General features: G+C 40.1%; 1 protein-coding gene across 1 annotated transcript; it reads left to right on the top strand.

Moving 5' to 3' along the window:
• The first annotated feature begins 2,357 nt into the window (after positions 1–2,357).
• LOC138006695 (galactosylgalactosylxylosylprotein 3-beta-glucuronosyltransferase 3-like) lies at positions 2,358–6,059 on the top strand. Its single transcript, XM_068853181.1, has 4 exons — positions 2,358–2,569; positions 3,828–4,360; positions 4,746–5,036; positions 5,810–6,059. Exons 1-4 carry the CDS (start codon positions 2,470–2,472, stop codon positions 5,906–5,908), a joined length of 1,023 nt encoding a protein of 340 aa, XP_068709282.1. The 5' UTR covers positions 2,358–2,469; the 3' UTR covers positions 5,909–6,059.
• The last annotated feature ends 9,039 nt before the right edge of the window (positions 6,060–15,098 follow it).

Here is a 15,098-nt window from a genome sequence, read left to right as displayed (position 1 = left end):
TTTCTCAAATATTCCAAAGCAGACTATGAAGTTTGAAAAGCAACTTTGAATGAAGCTGCATGTACAGAGGAAAAGACCTTTAATATTAAAGGTACATGTAAAATATTGGACAATGTATTGTTAAAACAGGAAACCTAAAATTTTATTGTCCGCGGCTTTGGCCACTGCAAGTGTTGATATATCATGAAAGGGAAGTCACTTCATGGGTGTTATGAAAATTAAATGTCGTGTGTACTTTAGTAGTCTTGTTTAAACTTGTATGTGTTGCTTATGCATAGAATGTCACCATATAGATAGTTTACTTACAGGCTAACACTAGCCTTTAATTTCAATCCCCTGTAACACCCATTTGTGAAAATATAATTATGCCTTTTCCCCGGGTATTCCAGTTTTCCCTTTTCTTAAAAAAGCAACCTACAATTTTATATGAGTTGATTTGGATTTCAATGGTTCTGTACGGTGTCTGCAATACACCTTATTCCAAAATGGCCGGCATTTAAATATTCTTTTGTTTTTATTCAAATAAGCCCTTGATGCCTCGTTCTTAAGCTTAAAATTCAAAAGAATATTTTATCTCGAACGAGGCAACAAGGGCCAATTTGTATCCGCATAAATCAGCGGCCATTTTGGAATAAGGTGTATTAGTGTTCTATTGCTAAATACATACAGTTGCCCAAATTTGTGCATGCAACCTGCAGTTCAAGCAAAGGACAATTTCGGGGGTTTTCCGCTGTATTTACCGGTAATTGTTTTCTGAGAAAAATGGCCTACCTTTTGTTAGTTTTGTATTGCAGGGTTACTACCGAGAGTATTACAACGTTAGTGGTATAACAGTGCAATTTTAGGCAAAGTTAAAATTGAAAAGAGGACTTAAATTTGACTAAGGGCCGATTTACACGGTACGATTTTTGTCGCATGCAACAACGGCTTACGACAGGCCCACGACATGATTTACGATTGTTGTGTACGTCAGAAAAAATGTCGTAGCATTTTAAAACATGTTTTAAAACGCTGCGACAATCTTAAGTCATGTCGCAGGCCTGTCGTGAGCTTGCCGCATGCGACAAAAATCGTACCGTGTAAATCGGCCCTAAGGCAAACAAATGACAACAACCTCCCCTACCTTAGGTTTAACAATGGTGCACTGTATACCAGTATGCGGTTGGTTTATTAGAACCTCACATCGCCCCAGCCGCTTGCAACATTTGGCTGAAAGAGACCACTCTCAGCAAGCGTATGGGGCGATGTGATACGGCTGTATTCGCAGGCTATACATAAAACCGCTCTATATAGTAGTCAGTGAAATTGTCTCTCGAGCTTAATTTACATTGCTAATTTAATTAAAGTAACGGGCTATAAACAAGAAAGCCAAGTAAAGTGAAGTAGTGGATTGCAAAAGATTTTGATTGAGTATTGACTCAAAAAAGGAACGAAGGAAATAACTGATACTCAGTGGACGCGACAAACAAGAGAAAACTGTATCCAAGCCCACCAATATAAAAAAAAGTTGCAACTGCACAAGCGCGCGTTCGAGTACATTGCATTTGACCGACATGCGTCGATGTTGGAACTGACATTCCCGCAATTCCAAACGGCTGCTCTTTCAACAGGAACGCCCATCAAGATATATTCACAAAATGTCGAAGTAAGTATCTGTGTTTTCCATGATCTATGAGGTTGGAAGATGGTTAGAAACGTGCTAATTAATTGTGACGAGACATCAAGACTGATTCGGTCCAGCCGAAGTTTCACCGAGCTCAATCGACCTTCCCGTAAATCCAGTTTTATATCCTTGATTCCTTTCAAAAATAGTCCCAGGAATTCCTTCCTTATACTTTAAACTCTGTACATTCGTGGGATCCTCACTTGTGTCAAGTTGTCTCAATGTTCGTTCTTCTAATGTGCTGGGCTTTTCCTTGGCCCACTTTTCGCTATTCCTGACTCGAGTTTCTATAAAATAACCCACACTTCCTACCACCACTGCAATTGGTAAAACCACATAAGGGGCATACGTTCGAGCTGCAGCCACAATTAAAGGCCAAACCATCGTCGAAAGATGAAGTTGTAATCGCTCTGAAATCCACTCAGCTTCGTGATGTAATCGGAAAGGGATTGGTAACCATTTGCAGATGTTACGTATAATTTGATTGGTCAATTTTCTTGTCCTTTGTTGAATATTAACCGGGTACTTTTTCTGCTATTCGAAGGAATTGATTTTCCAGCACAAATGGTTGGTAGAGCAAAATCAGAATGTCGACAGAGCATTTCTAAGGCCCTTTTATTATTAATATTAGTTTTAATAAAATTACTTGAGTGTGATAGGAATCACTCCTTCCTAGTCTCGCTGGGTTTTGAGAGTGGCCTGGTGGAAAACGTCGCATTCAACATGGCGTCTGATGAATGGTTCACTCTCTCACTTACACGTGTACGTTCCCTGTTCACTTCAAGACCAACTTTCTGCGATAGACAATGTTGAGAAACAGATTTTTTAATCCCAAGAATATTTTGATTCTTTCAATTGTTCTGACTTTTTGTGGATTAATCTGGATGGCGAATCAGTGCAGTAAAGGTTAGCTAATTATTATTTTGGCCGACCTGTGTAATTTTCTCTGCTTGATAGATCCTGGTGCCATGTATCGTTTTGCGTTTTGTAAATTCATATTTTAAACTGATTGTGTCTCCATTTTGATTGTCATTCTTTCTGTTGGTGAAAAGCCCAGGGAAATTGCTTGGGCCGGAAATTGCTGAAATTAAGCTGGCTTAGGAACTGTGATAGTAGGTTTTCATTATTGCAATCGTTCTCCACCCAAAAGTGCATATCAGTATTCCTTCTCAAAACTTTCATCCCTAAAATGCTCGCTACACACATACATTTTCTAATTTCTTTGGCAAGAACCTTTTTGTTGCGGCGGAGTTCGTGCAGCCCCTCCTTTACCAAGTCTGGCTTCGCAAGGTCATGGGTTCAAACCCCGTTGAAGTCCTGAATTTTTCAGGCTTTTTTATGCAATTGCAAAAATTAAGTTCATAAATGTGAGTCTCATTGACTCATTGACTCGTAAAACAGGCATCCTCCTCTGTGTGAACTTTAAATTGGTGGGTACAAAAAGTGTCTTATTTTAGAGCGACCTTGTCCTTTAAAAGTTGTGTCCTTTAGTCCATTCACGCCTAACGCAGCCCCAATTGACAAATACAATGTACAATCGTCTGGTGTTTGACGGAGCTCTCAGGTGGAGAAGGGTTTATTGAGAGTATCTGAGAATTGATTTGTTAGAGAACCCTGCACACACTATTAATAATTATTTATGATTGTTGCTGTGATTTAAATGACCAAATTTGGTCTCATGCATGCCAGCTCAGATATGTGACCTATAGCCATATCACCAGGGTTGCACTTGAAGTTTAACTCAAATTATTAACCCATTCACACCAGTCCTAAGGCGCTGCAGGCAGCAAGTAAAATTGTCTGGCATTAGCCAGAGTAAAATCTACAAGTCTCGCTCTCGGGTGCGGAATTGTATTTAGGGGGGACACTGTAGATTTTGAGTTGACCTACAGTGGATCTAGCTGTTGTTAACCTAGTCACACTTAAAGCACCAGCAAAATCGCGTGGCGTTAGCCAGAGTAAAATCTATGATTCTCACAGTCACTTTCAGTTCGGGAAGGGTTGACTTGTAAACTAAATAAATTTATGAGGGACTCCACACTTGATGTTAAAAGTATGATTAAGTTAATTCCAAAATGGCTTATTGAGTACATGAATAATTACTTGTACTCCCTACAGTAAAACCTAGAATGGTACTAATAAACTAATTTGTTTTGTTCTGCAGATTCACTTTATACGAGTGATATGGTGAAAAGGGTTGCTTTTGTTCATCAGAGTTTAGAACAAAGAGAACGCTTTCTGCTTGAAAAAGAAAGAGAAATAGACAAAAAGCTGAAGCTACTTGGCATTACAAAATTTGACAATACAGATACCAAGTTTAACAACCAAATACCAACTATTTTTTTCATTACTCCTACTTACCAAAGACTGACCCAAAAGGCTGATTTGACCAGATTATCACAAACGCTCTTGCATGTGCCTAAACTTCACTGGATATTGGTTGAAGACTCGCATCAGAAAACAGATCTTGTTCAGCGTTTTTTGGCAAGCTGTGGTGTCCAGTATACTCATCTTGCTGTCAGGACTCCCAAAGAACTTATTACAAAGGAAACTGACCCCCGATGGCTAAAGGCAAGGGGTGTAGAGCAGAGAAACTTAGGCCTTAATTGGATACGGCAGAATTTTAAAGATGGGATGAAAGGAGTTATTTATTTTGGAGATGATGACAATACTTATGATTTAAAGATTTTTGAACAGGTATGGTATATGTTTTTTTGCATCTTGGAAAATGGTAATGTGGAATTCCTTTACTGACAAAATTACCATTATAACGGTTACACATCACAAACAAGATGATTCTGAGCAAAAACAATCTTTATCCAGGTGATTTGCCATAAACTTGAAAAATGTCGGCCTGACTTTTTTCAAGATTACCCAAATGCAATCTGTTTCAATCTAGTTGTCCATTTGTATCCATCCATGCTTCTCTTTCCTTTCACTGTTACAGTATTTCTTTTATGTTGCTCAACAGTTTTGAGTGGTTATTGTAATGTTTCATGATTCTACTTTTTGGGCATTTTGGGTGTCATGAAATTACATCCTTTTGCATGACATAGCCGCTTTAAGATGTCATCTTTCTCAGATGCGATACACAAAGAAGATCTCTGTATGGCCGGTTGGCCTAGTTGGAGGACTTAAATGGGAAGGACCGATTTGCAAAGATGGCTCTGTAGTGAAATTCTACACACTGTGGAAGCCTGAACGGCCAATGCCTTTGGACATGGCTGGGTTTGCTATAAATGCAAAACTGATAATTGACAACCCAGATGTTGAAATGGATACAATGGCTAGTAGAGGTTATTTGGAGTCATCAGTCGTTGGCAGACTTGCGACAAGGGAGGAGTTTGAACCATTGGCTGATAACTGCAAACAGGTACTGTCACAGTGGCTGTTAAACAATTCATAACAACATCAAGACTCACCAATCACAGTCTTCCCAGCCAGCAACATCATGGCTGATTAGACAGACCGACAACATCGCATTTTCTACTGACCAATCCGGTTAAAGACCATAATACTAGTTGTATATATATGATTCATTGATCAGAAACTACAGATGATTTCCTGTCAGATTGATGAAGCATCAGTCAGTGTCAGTTACTAACAACAGTCCTTCTCAGGACCACATGTACTCTCACCCAGATCATTGATCTTACTTAAACTTACTTATTTTTTGCTGTTTAGTTGTTAGTTTCCCTTGGTGAAACACCTCACAGGATCAGTTCTAAGGAAATTCTTTCATGTTGATCATAGATGAAATATCTTTGAAAGATCTCCAAATATTATAATCTGCTATTAAAACTACCAAAAGTATTATAAAGTTAGAAGAAAGATGTACATGTATTAGTTACATGTATATAATTATGCAAAAGTTCAATCAAGCTAGATATTGGCAAGAAATTTGGAAATCAAGATATATTTTTGTAGACTGCTTGAGCAACCTACTAGATAGGAATCCTCAATGATCTTCCAAGCCAATGTATAAAGATTTCAAAGTGACATAGTGACTGTATTTACCACAGTTAGGCAATAACATTGTAAGTATAACAATCCTTATTCATTTTCTGATTCAGAAATACTTGATCCATCATTTTCCATAAATGAGGCATTAACTCTCCCTCAATCTCGTTTTCAATTACATTTTAGATTCTTGTGTGGCACACTCAAACAGCAAACCCAAAAATGAAACAAGAAGATAGGCTGAAGAAAGTGGGACTTCAATCAGACCCATCCCTGGAGGTGTAGAACCTATTGGTTGGATTTAACCAGTTTTTTGTGGTCTGTCCTATAGATAGAGTAAAATGGCTCCCCTCAAGGCAGAAACAACCTTGACAAAGTCAAGTGTGCTAATTCCACATACCCACTCGGTATATCTTCCTACCTACCCATGGATCTACTGTAAGCGCATGTTGTACCCAATCGGCTTTTTTTACCTTTTATGCACCACGTGTCTAACAATCTACCAACGCAAATATCTGCCATGTTTACTTTATCCACTTGCAAGCATTATATTTCCTTTAGATTTTGAAAAACAGCAAGGATTAAGTGTGCCGCTACGTAAAAGACACTGTGGTCTTTAGTTTCAAGCAACAGAGAAACTTGTCTTTTTAGTTGTGGTTAAAACGTGTCCAAGGCAGGTTTTTTCGTGTGCAATCTTGTGAAGACTGGATTTCAATGTTGCAAGATAGGGATTGCAAACATGGCATAAGCAATAGTTGGTTTGAGAACCAATCTCCAGAGACACAGATAATGACGAAATTTGCAAAATGCTTGATGACAAACAACTAAGATTTTAAATTAAAAGTCTGTTGTTTAGGTTACCCAACATGGGGGTGATTACATCACTTGTAAGCGAATCACCTTTTATGTGCATTCACTATTTTCTCAAATCCCATAATACATCTTGCTTACCCCCAAACGTTGCATAATCCCTGTTTGCAATTTTTCCTGGGACATGAAGATGACCCAAGAGAAATTGAAAACAATGCTTATGTGCATTTGATCATATGTAAATGGTATTTGCGCACTACAAGTATTAAACTATATATATATAAAATTTTGGGGGGTAAACAAGGTGAGAAAGTAGAGAATGCACAGAATCTCTTTACTCAGAAGTAGATCCCTTGCAGATGCATATATTTTAAGCAAAATTAATCTTGCACTGACATTAGTCAATTTGTGAATTTTGATTGACAGATTGAAGCCCTTTCCCAGTTGTTGGAAGGCTTTTTTTTGTTTTTTAAATCAAAGAAGCATAAATTATGTAAATTAATGTGATTTTATCCATTATCCCTGAAAAATTGCCGACATTGTCGGCCAGAGCCCTTAAAGAAATTATTTTATTATAAATTATGTAATAAATTTTACATAATATTGTACTATTATCATAGAATTCAATATGACAATATTATTGTTATCCCACTACAGGCAGCTGTAAGCTTGGATTTTTGAGCTGATTTACTTTGAAGGCGTGAACTGTCTAATAGTCCTAAAGAGTATTTCATTATCTGTGAAAAGAGAGTCGGTTTTGTGAATGTTATTCAAACCAGGGTTCGCTGGATTATAACTATAATAACATTTTACAGAAATGCGTCACACCCCAGGCATGGAATCCAAACGCTGAAAATTGTAAAGAGCAACGATTTTAGTGTTTATAAAGTATAATCAAGTTTTCCTGGGTACACACGAGAAGAAGTCAGAAAAAGGAAAATTTGAAGAGATTTTTTGTTCATCGATAATGACTCGGGCATACTCGGAAAAATCCGAATGGTCGTTTGCAGGTGTCGAACCTGCAACTCGGACCTTCCTATTATTAGTTCAGATGGTCTACTATGGAGCTACAACTCACGGGGACTAAGGCTGTTAAATTTGTTTTACGTGATAAACGTCCAGCATACTGCTGAAAAAACTGACGCCAAAAGGTAAAATTTTTGCCTTGTTGTAAGGTAGACAGGAGAGTGTTGGTCAGGTGTAGAAGTACTGTTTGAGCTCCGAGACTGACTGAACCCCTCTTTCTTTCTTATCAAGAACTCCCACACAATTCGCGAAGCCTGAAGGGACGTGTTTTTCTTCAAGTTCTGGTTGTGTGCGGCTTGTCCAGGTCTCGTCTGTTCAGCGAATTTAAATCCTATTGGAAGAGCGCGATTAACTCCTGAATGGAAGACCATCTGGGCCCCAGGATACTCCGAGCTATACGCCCTGGGGATTCGGGCTGGCATTGCGGTCATTAATCATGCTTCCCACCTCTCCGAAGTGGACTGAGTTTCATCCTGACTCTGAGTGTTTTTCCGTGTTCTTCGATTTCTGTCTTTGGCAAAATCGATGTCTACGCGGTGCATTGTAATTTCCCCAGGGCGCACCGTCAATTGGAGCCTCGATTTTAATCACAACTGAGGGAAGTTTAATTTGAATTCAAATTAGATTATCTTTGCGGAGACAAGTGGAAAATTAAATGAGACTTACCTGTAAGTTGAAGTTTCGTTAAGATTCATGACATCACAAGGAGAGTGATCACATGTTCTCCACTGTCTACACCCACCCTCTCTTAGGGCCGATTTACACGATGCGATTTTGTCGCATGCGACAAGCTCACGGCAGGCCTACGACATGACTTACGATTGTCGCAGCGTTTTAAAACATGTTTTAAAATGCTACGACATTTTTTATGACGTACACAACAATCGTAAATCATGTCGTGGGCCTGTCGTAAGCCGTTGTCGCATGCGACAAAGTCGTACCGTGTAAATCGGCCCTTAGGCGACTCGGTTGCCGGTCTCATTCTAGTTTGTTTTTTTAGTCTGCATACTATTGCTTTGATGCACTCAGGGCGTGGCTTTTAATTATGACTTGCGCAAGCACCGTAAACTCGATTTCGACTTGTTTCACTTTCTGTGTTCGCAAAGCCTTGGCTCAGGACGGGGATATTTTTCAAGTGTAACCTTGAGCTTCTCGTCCCCCATCTTTTCTGACAAAAGATTATTTAAAACAGCCGCCAGACCTTCACGAAGGGGCGAAGAGGTTTCCTCGCTTACTGTTAAGTTCTGCGCGAGTTCCTTGAAGAGGTCGTCGCCCGGCATAGCCTCTTTGTCCGCAGAGGTGAGGGGCGCGGATAAATCTGCATCCATGTCCGCAAATTTGGCGGGCCCGTCAACAGCGGCGGTTTCACCGTCCTCATCGGGTGAGTCGTGCCCGTCCAAGAGCGCTGAGCTCACATTTTCGTTTACGTTGGTCAGTTTGCTCAGAACTGGAGCCAAGGCAGCTTTGAACATATCTGCGAAAGCGGTAACTGAAGGCATATTCTGGGCGCCAATGTCCGTTGACTTTCCAGGGCCGCACTCGTCAGTTGTATTGTCTTGTGAGTCGCGACCGGACATAATCACAATTAATTATTGGCACCCAACTACGTTACGGCCTAAGCTGAACTACGATTTGAGGCGAACTACGTTAAGCTCTCCAGCAATTCGTGTCAAGAGGTTTTTAGCGTAGAAAAAACCAAGCTCCAAGAAATTGTATGACTTACCATGTTAAGCGCAAATCGTGCAATGACTAGCGCTAGCGCCGTGTTATCTCATTGGATCTCTGCCGTCTGGTCACGTGATAGAATACGCTCTTTAAATGCAATATGTCTTAATCGTATGTAGTCTGAAAATGGTCAAACTTTTGAGCCAATAGCTCCCAATGTTTCTTTTGTTCCGTGATCGCCGAAGCGTAAAATCCGGTTGCACAGCTCCTCCAACATTGTTGGTCTTAATGAGGACGCGTACACGCCCATGGAGAAAGCAACGCGTAGACATATTGAAAACAAGGAGGCAGCCGAATTTTCTAAGTTTGCAAAGTCTTATGGGTCGTATCCTTCCCTTAATACACTGCACATTCTTACAGTGTTGTGTCCGTTTGCACACAACTGCCACCACCATCCAACATCCGCACAACCAACAACTCCAAACAATGTTGGGAGTTGTTGCGTCCGTTCAGCACGGGGCTAAATTTAAAAGTACTCACTCCGTTTTTAATATTGTTCTATCGCATTGCCAGTCCCTTCTCTCTTCGTCCATTTTTTTCTAAGCTTTCAGTTCATAAGTTATAGAATTTGCACGGGCACTAAGCTTAATTGCATTTGCTGGCGTTGTGACATAAAAGGTTATTGTGGGGAATTGCGTCAACTACAAAACGTCTTTGGTGCTCTCCGAAATTCGGGCTCATGGCTCGTGTACGACGATCTGACTGACGTCATTGAAGACAAGGACATTAACCTAATTGCATAATAAACACTATGCATAGAGGAACAGTGGGCATGAGCCGAAATTCGTAAGGGTCTCTTTTAGATATACGGATATACGGATATGAGTCACATGGCAGTGAATATTTTAAATGTTTTTTTTCCAAAAACATTTCCAGTCTACTCCAGCTATGCATACTTTTGTAACACTAAATCACCTCGTGAGTGAAAACACTCTATAAAACACCTGCCTGTGACGCATTCGAATACTCGTGTCACGCGAAACCTGTAACATCAACAAAGCTGGAAACTTTTTCTTAATACTGAAAAGTAGTCTTAAATGCCCTCATTACTTCCTCACCTGAAAGGAGGAAAAATCTAGATAAAAGGCTTTCTAAACCTGAGTCTCCCAAAACGGGGTTATTTCCATAGTGCTATCATGACGGGTAGCCTGAATAATCATTATTTTTATTTATTGGGTGACTGTATGTGGGTGCAGGGATGGCGCAGTGGTGAGAGCACTCGCCTCCCACCAATGCGGCCCGGGTTCGATTCCCAGACTCGGCGTCATATGTATCATTTTCTCCGGGTGCTCCGGTTTTCCCCTCTCCTCAAAAACCAAAATTTGATTTGATCTGCGTTAACTTGTTAATTTCAATTTACAGTGTCCCCGATTAGTGCTCTACGTCGCTAGAAGATTAGACACTTAAAGTTCCTTTCCTTTTTTTTAAGTGTACTGATAAGATAGTTATTTCCAGAGTTGCCTTGAGCTGGGAGATTGATTGACGTTTTGCACGCCGCGCTCCATTGTGTTCTCAGCCGTCAATATCGTTCTGGTCCATTTGTACTCAACCATCCTTTCTTCTAATTTAGTTCCCAGTCTCCAGCTAAGGTAATTCACTGGTCTGCGCATAATTTCTTGCGTCATTGGCGCGCGCTTTAGCTCACGCACATTGATAAAAGGGCGGAATTTCGTTGACACCAAGCTTAATCCGTCATAGAATTGAAACGAGTACGGTGACCCCCATTTTTTATTGCATATTTTCCTCATTTTTGCTGACAACGGCGTGTTCATGGAGTAGTAAAAATATCAGCAAGAATCTATGGCAAATTTTTTTCGGCAATTTAATAAAATCATTGTATGGAGTGGCAGGTCCAAAGTTAAATCTATTTTGGAGTGTTACGTATTCACAAAGGCATTTCAAATACATCTTCAGGTACGTACGTGAATTGAATTAACCATAGAATGACACCAGGCTCTGCGTTATATCAGGGATTACATTTATAAAATCGAGCTAAGTGGCTTAAACAGCCGCATTCGTCAGTGTCCTACCATGAAAGGAGCACGGTAAATTCCCTTTTTATCACATTTTTATCCTTTCCTTGTTATGTTACAACAATGTGCTAAGTTTTATCGGAAATCTATTGTAAAAGTTCTATTTCTAAGCATAGTTAATAGACGAGAATGGTTATGAAACCCGACAACTTTCTTTGTTGTAGGTTTTTGTTCTCTTTTTTGGCCTTGACCGTGCTCAAAACACAATAGTTGTTTACTCCGTACTGAGGAACTAACCAATAGAAACGTGTTGGTTACGTAATTTATGAATAGTGTATGAGCGCAAAACAAAAGATTGTGCACGGTCGTGGACTTTCCAACCTAAATCTTGGCATCTTTGTTTGCTCCTTTGATGTTTGCCGAGCTTCCAAACCAGTCTTCTCTATTAATTATGTTCTAACGGAACTACCTTAAAAACATGGCTGAGTAAAGATCTTGGACGCGGTGGCGTCAACAAGAGTCCCACTGGACCTTTCTTGAACCATTGTAATTAGCCAGTATCAAAAATACCATAATACTCTTTGTTTGTCCATCCAAAATTTTGCATAAGGATTGTCTTTATTTTCTCTTTGGACTTACAATGGTCCCTAGAGAAACTGGAAACAATGCTTACGCAAAATATTGGAGTGACAAACAAAGAGTATAATGGTATTTTTGATACTGGCTAATTGCTTTGTGAGCGCTTTTTGTTTCGTTTCCTGGGAAACGAAACGTATCTATTTTGACTTCAAGGTGAACTATTTACACAGTGAGGTAGAGTGGCCAATCAAAACAGAGTTTGTAATTTAAAATCTAAACATGTATGAGATGTAAAAACAAAGTTATGAAAATGTGAAGCTGAAGTATCCCAAGTTGTCGCGTAAAACGACCAATAAACAAAACGTTGAGGACTGAAATTCCTTTTCTTTAATCTCAACATTTCAACAACATGGCAATTAAACACACACGTACGACGACAACTTTCACGTGACCCGAAATAGGTCCGCAATGCAAACTAAAATATAAAACAAAGTCAGTAGCGACATTCTCCCGCCAGTGTTCAGCTATCAGGTAGAACACTCTTCCAACCGTGTCATCTTTCCCAGGAAAGGTCTTCATGACGCGAGCAAGGGGCCAATCTCCTCTCTGAGTCCTCTCATCTACGACCAGGACTAAATCTCCAACTCTGACGTTGCGTGTGCTTTAAATCCACTTCTTTCGAGCAATAAGGGTGGGTAGGTATTCGCATAACCACCTGGCCCAGACTTGATTTATGAGGACTTGCAAATGTCTCCACCGCTTCTTACTGGAAATTTCTTTGTCGGCAAAGACACCACATGGTAACACAGGTTTCGCACGAGATATAAGGAAGTGTTTCATTGTGATGGCTTCCAAATCACTGCTACAAGAAGTAACCTTGGTATGTGGTCTCTTATCAACAAGCGCCTCTGTTTCTGCAAATGCTGTTTCTAAGACTTCATCTGCAACCACTTGACCATGAAATACAACTTTCAGAGCTTTCTTGCATGATTGAACTAATAGCTCCCATATACCACCAAAGCGAGGCGAACCTGAGGGAGTGCCTTTGAATCTGCTTCCGAGACAGGAAGTCTGCAATTTGTAACTGGTTCCATTCCTGCAAACTTTGCTTGATCTCACGGTCAGTTCCTACAAAATTGGTCCCGTTATCGGCCCCACCTAGCCACAAATCTTGTAAGAGCATTAATGAATGAGTCAGTCTCTATTAATGACCTTGCCACCTCAAGGTGTACCGCTCTTGTTACCAAACAGGTGAAAAGACACCCATAACGCTTCTCGTGCTTGCGGCAATGCTTGCCCATTATAGGTCTAAAATAGTCTACCTCAACTTTTGAGAATGATGGAACCACTTGCAAACGGTCTTTTTGGAGATTTTCCATTAAAGGGAGTTGCGGCTTGATCTGTCTTCGCTTGCTCAGTGAACAATTGGGGAGGACTCTCCTCGCAGTGGATTTGAAATGATGAGGGATCCAGTTCATCAACCTCAGTTCGTTTTGAACATGCCCTGTACCCTCATAGTTAAGCTTCTTATAGCAATCCAAAATAAGAAGATGGCTTAGGTGGTGGATGTTTGGCATCGTATGCAATGGCTGCATCAGAAATTCTCCCGCCAACTCAGAGAATTTTATTCTCATCCAAAAAAGCAACTTTTGACTACAATTGATCTGCCAATTCCAATGTTGGCGATTTCAGGTGAAAACGCTTCTCTTTGGGCAGAGATGATCCACATTAGCTTTGCTTCCTTAATTTCTCGAACTTCCAGTGGACCAAGACGCCTGATACAATATCCGCAAAACGCCGGACTTCATGTAAACTCTCGTCGCTCAGCTTACTCCATTTCTGTAGATAGTTCAAATGAGCTTTTACCACAGCATGAGGCTTTCCAAACCTCGATTCCAATTTCTGAGGAGCTTCTCCATATAGTTCTCCACTGTAACCATAGCCTGCTATTGCATCCTTTGCTCTACCAGTAACCACATTCTGTAGGTGTTGCATCTTAGCGTTGTTATAGATTTCTGCGTCATCGATCATTGACCGAAACATCGAAATCCAATCACTCCAATCACACTCCACTTGATCGGATTGCCATCAAAGGTGTCAAGCTTCAACTTTGGTAACGAATCCAAGACTACCTCAAAACAATAGTACTGACAGTTGCATCAGCTAATGGATCCCCATTCGTAGTTACTTCTTGTTTACTTGACTTTTAGCTGCTGAAGCTCAGTTGGTTATTTTGGTGTTGGTGTGTATGCATGAGGACTTCCATTGGTAGGTAAAACAGTTCCATTGTCCAGGGGGATAGGATCGGTCTCTTCTTCGAAATCTTTTAGGCCTTGTTTCAGACTTTCTTGGCCACACTCTTCAAAGCTTGAACCTCAACTTCCAGACGAATTGCTTCGGTTTCCAGTAGCCTTGTTTTGTGAGCTTCTTCGGACATCGAACGTCGTTTCTCAAATGCAAGCTCTGCTTCCAACCGCACTCTCTCTGCATCTTGCCTAGCTTTTAACATTTACCGTTGCAGCTCAGCCTGACTTTCAAATTCTCGCAATTTTTCTTTTTCAATTTCCTTTTGCTTTCTGACGTACGCTTGAGCGGCTGCTGTTTTTGCTTTGACAACGATAACTGAACCCTTCCCACTCTTGTGCCAAGCTATGGATTTCACTGATTTTACTTTAAGTCTCGAACTCAGTACAATAACAACAACAACAACAACAACAACAACAACAACAACAAACATCTTTATTTATACCATACAATGAGGAAGAGGAAAGAGGAAAGAGGAAAAAAAGGACAATATTACATATGTAAGGTATAAAGCCCCCTAGAAAATAACCTGGCTAGGAGGCAAACTAATAAACTATTTCAAATTATTTTACTCAGTTGTTACATGGAGGCACAAGTATGAAGAAAAAGCAAGCACACGCACACAGATAAGTCATCGTTCAAAGAAAAGTGGAAAACAAAACAACAGCAACAAGGAAAAAAATTAACAAGACTCGGAAATATCATTTTTTTAAGGACCGTTTAAAGTTGCAAAGGCTAAGAAGACCCTTGAGAGATTCTTCAAGATTATTCCAAAGAAAAGCTCCTTTAAAGCGAATATTAAATCTACCATAGTACCGAATCTTCCTCGTTCGCACGCTCCTCCAAACGGACCAGTGCTTCATCTAATGAGTCGTTAACTCCAAAAATCTCCACATCATACCATTCAAGTACTTTATCGTGTTCAGTTTCAGGTACAAACGATAAATATTTAGCCTGTTGTAAACGTAACCTCAAGTCAGCTGTAATTCGATTGACTCTAGTTTTGTTACCACATTGTTCTACCAAGGCTGTCAATTTCTTCAAATGAAGGGTAATCT

Source organism: Montipora foliosa, chromosome 6 (assembly GCF_036669935.1).
Source record: "Montipora foliosa isolate CH-2021 chromosome 6, ASM3666993v2, whole genome shotgun sequence".
NCBI classification, from domain to species: domain Eukaryota; kingdom Metazoa; phylum Cnidaria; class Anthozoa; order Scleractinia; family Acroporidae; genus Montipora; species Montipora foliosa.
This window is presented reverse-complemented; position numbering and strand designations above follow the sequence as displayed.

Bases quoted from the DNA above. Each gene is read 5' to 3' on its own strand.
- LOC138006695 (XM_068853181.1), top strand. From the start codon at position 2,470: ATGTTGAGAAACAGATTTTTTAATCCCAAGAATATTTTGATTCTTTCA. The intron at 2,570-3,827 runs GTTAGCTAATTA...TTTGTTCTGCAG, and splicing joins GGCGAATCAGTGCAGTAAAG to ATTCACTTTATACGAGTGAT. The intron at 4,361-4,745 runs GTATGGTATATG...CATCTTTCTCAG, and splicing joins ATTTAAAGATTTTTGAACAG to ATGCGATACACAAAGAAGAT.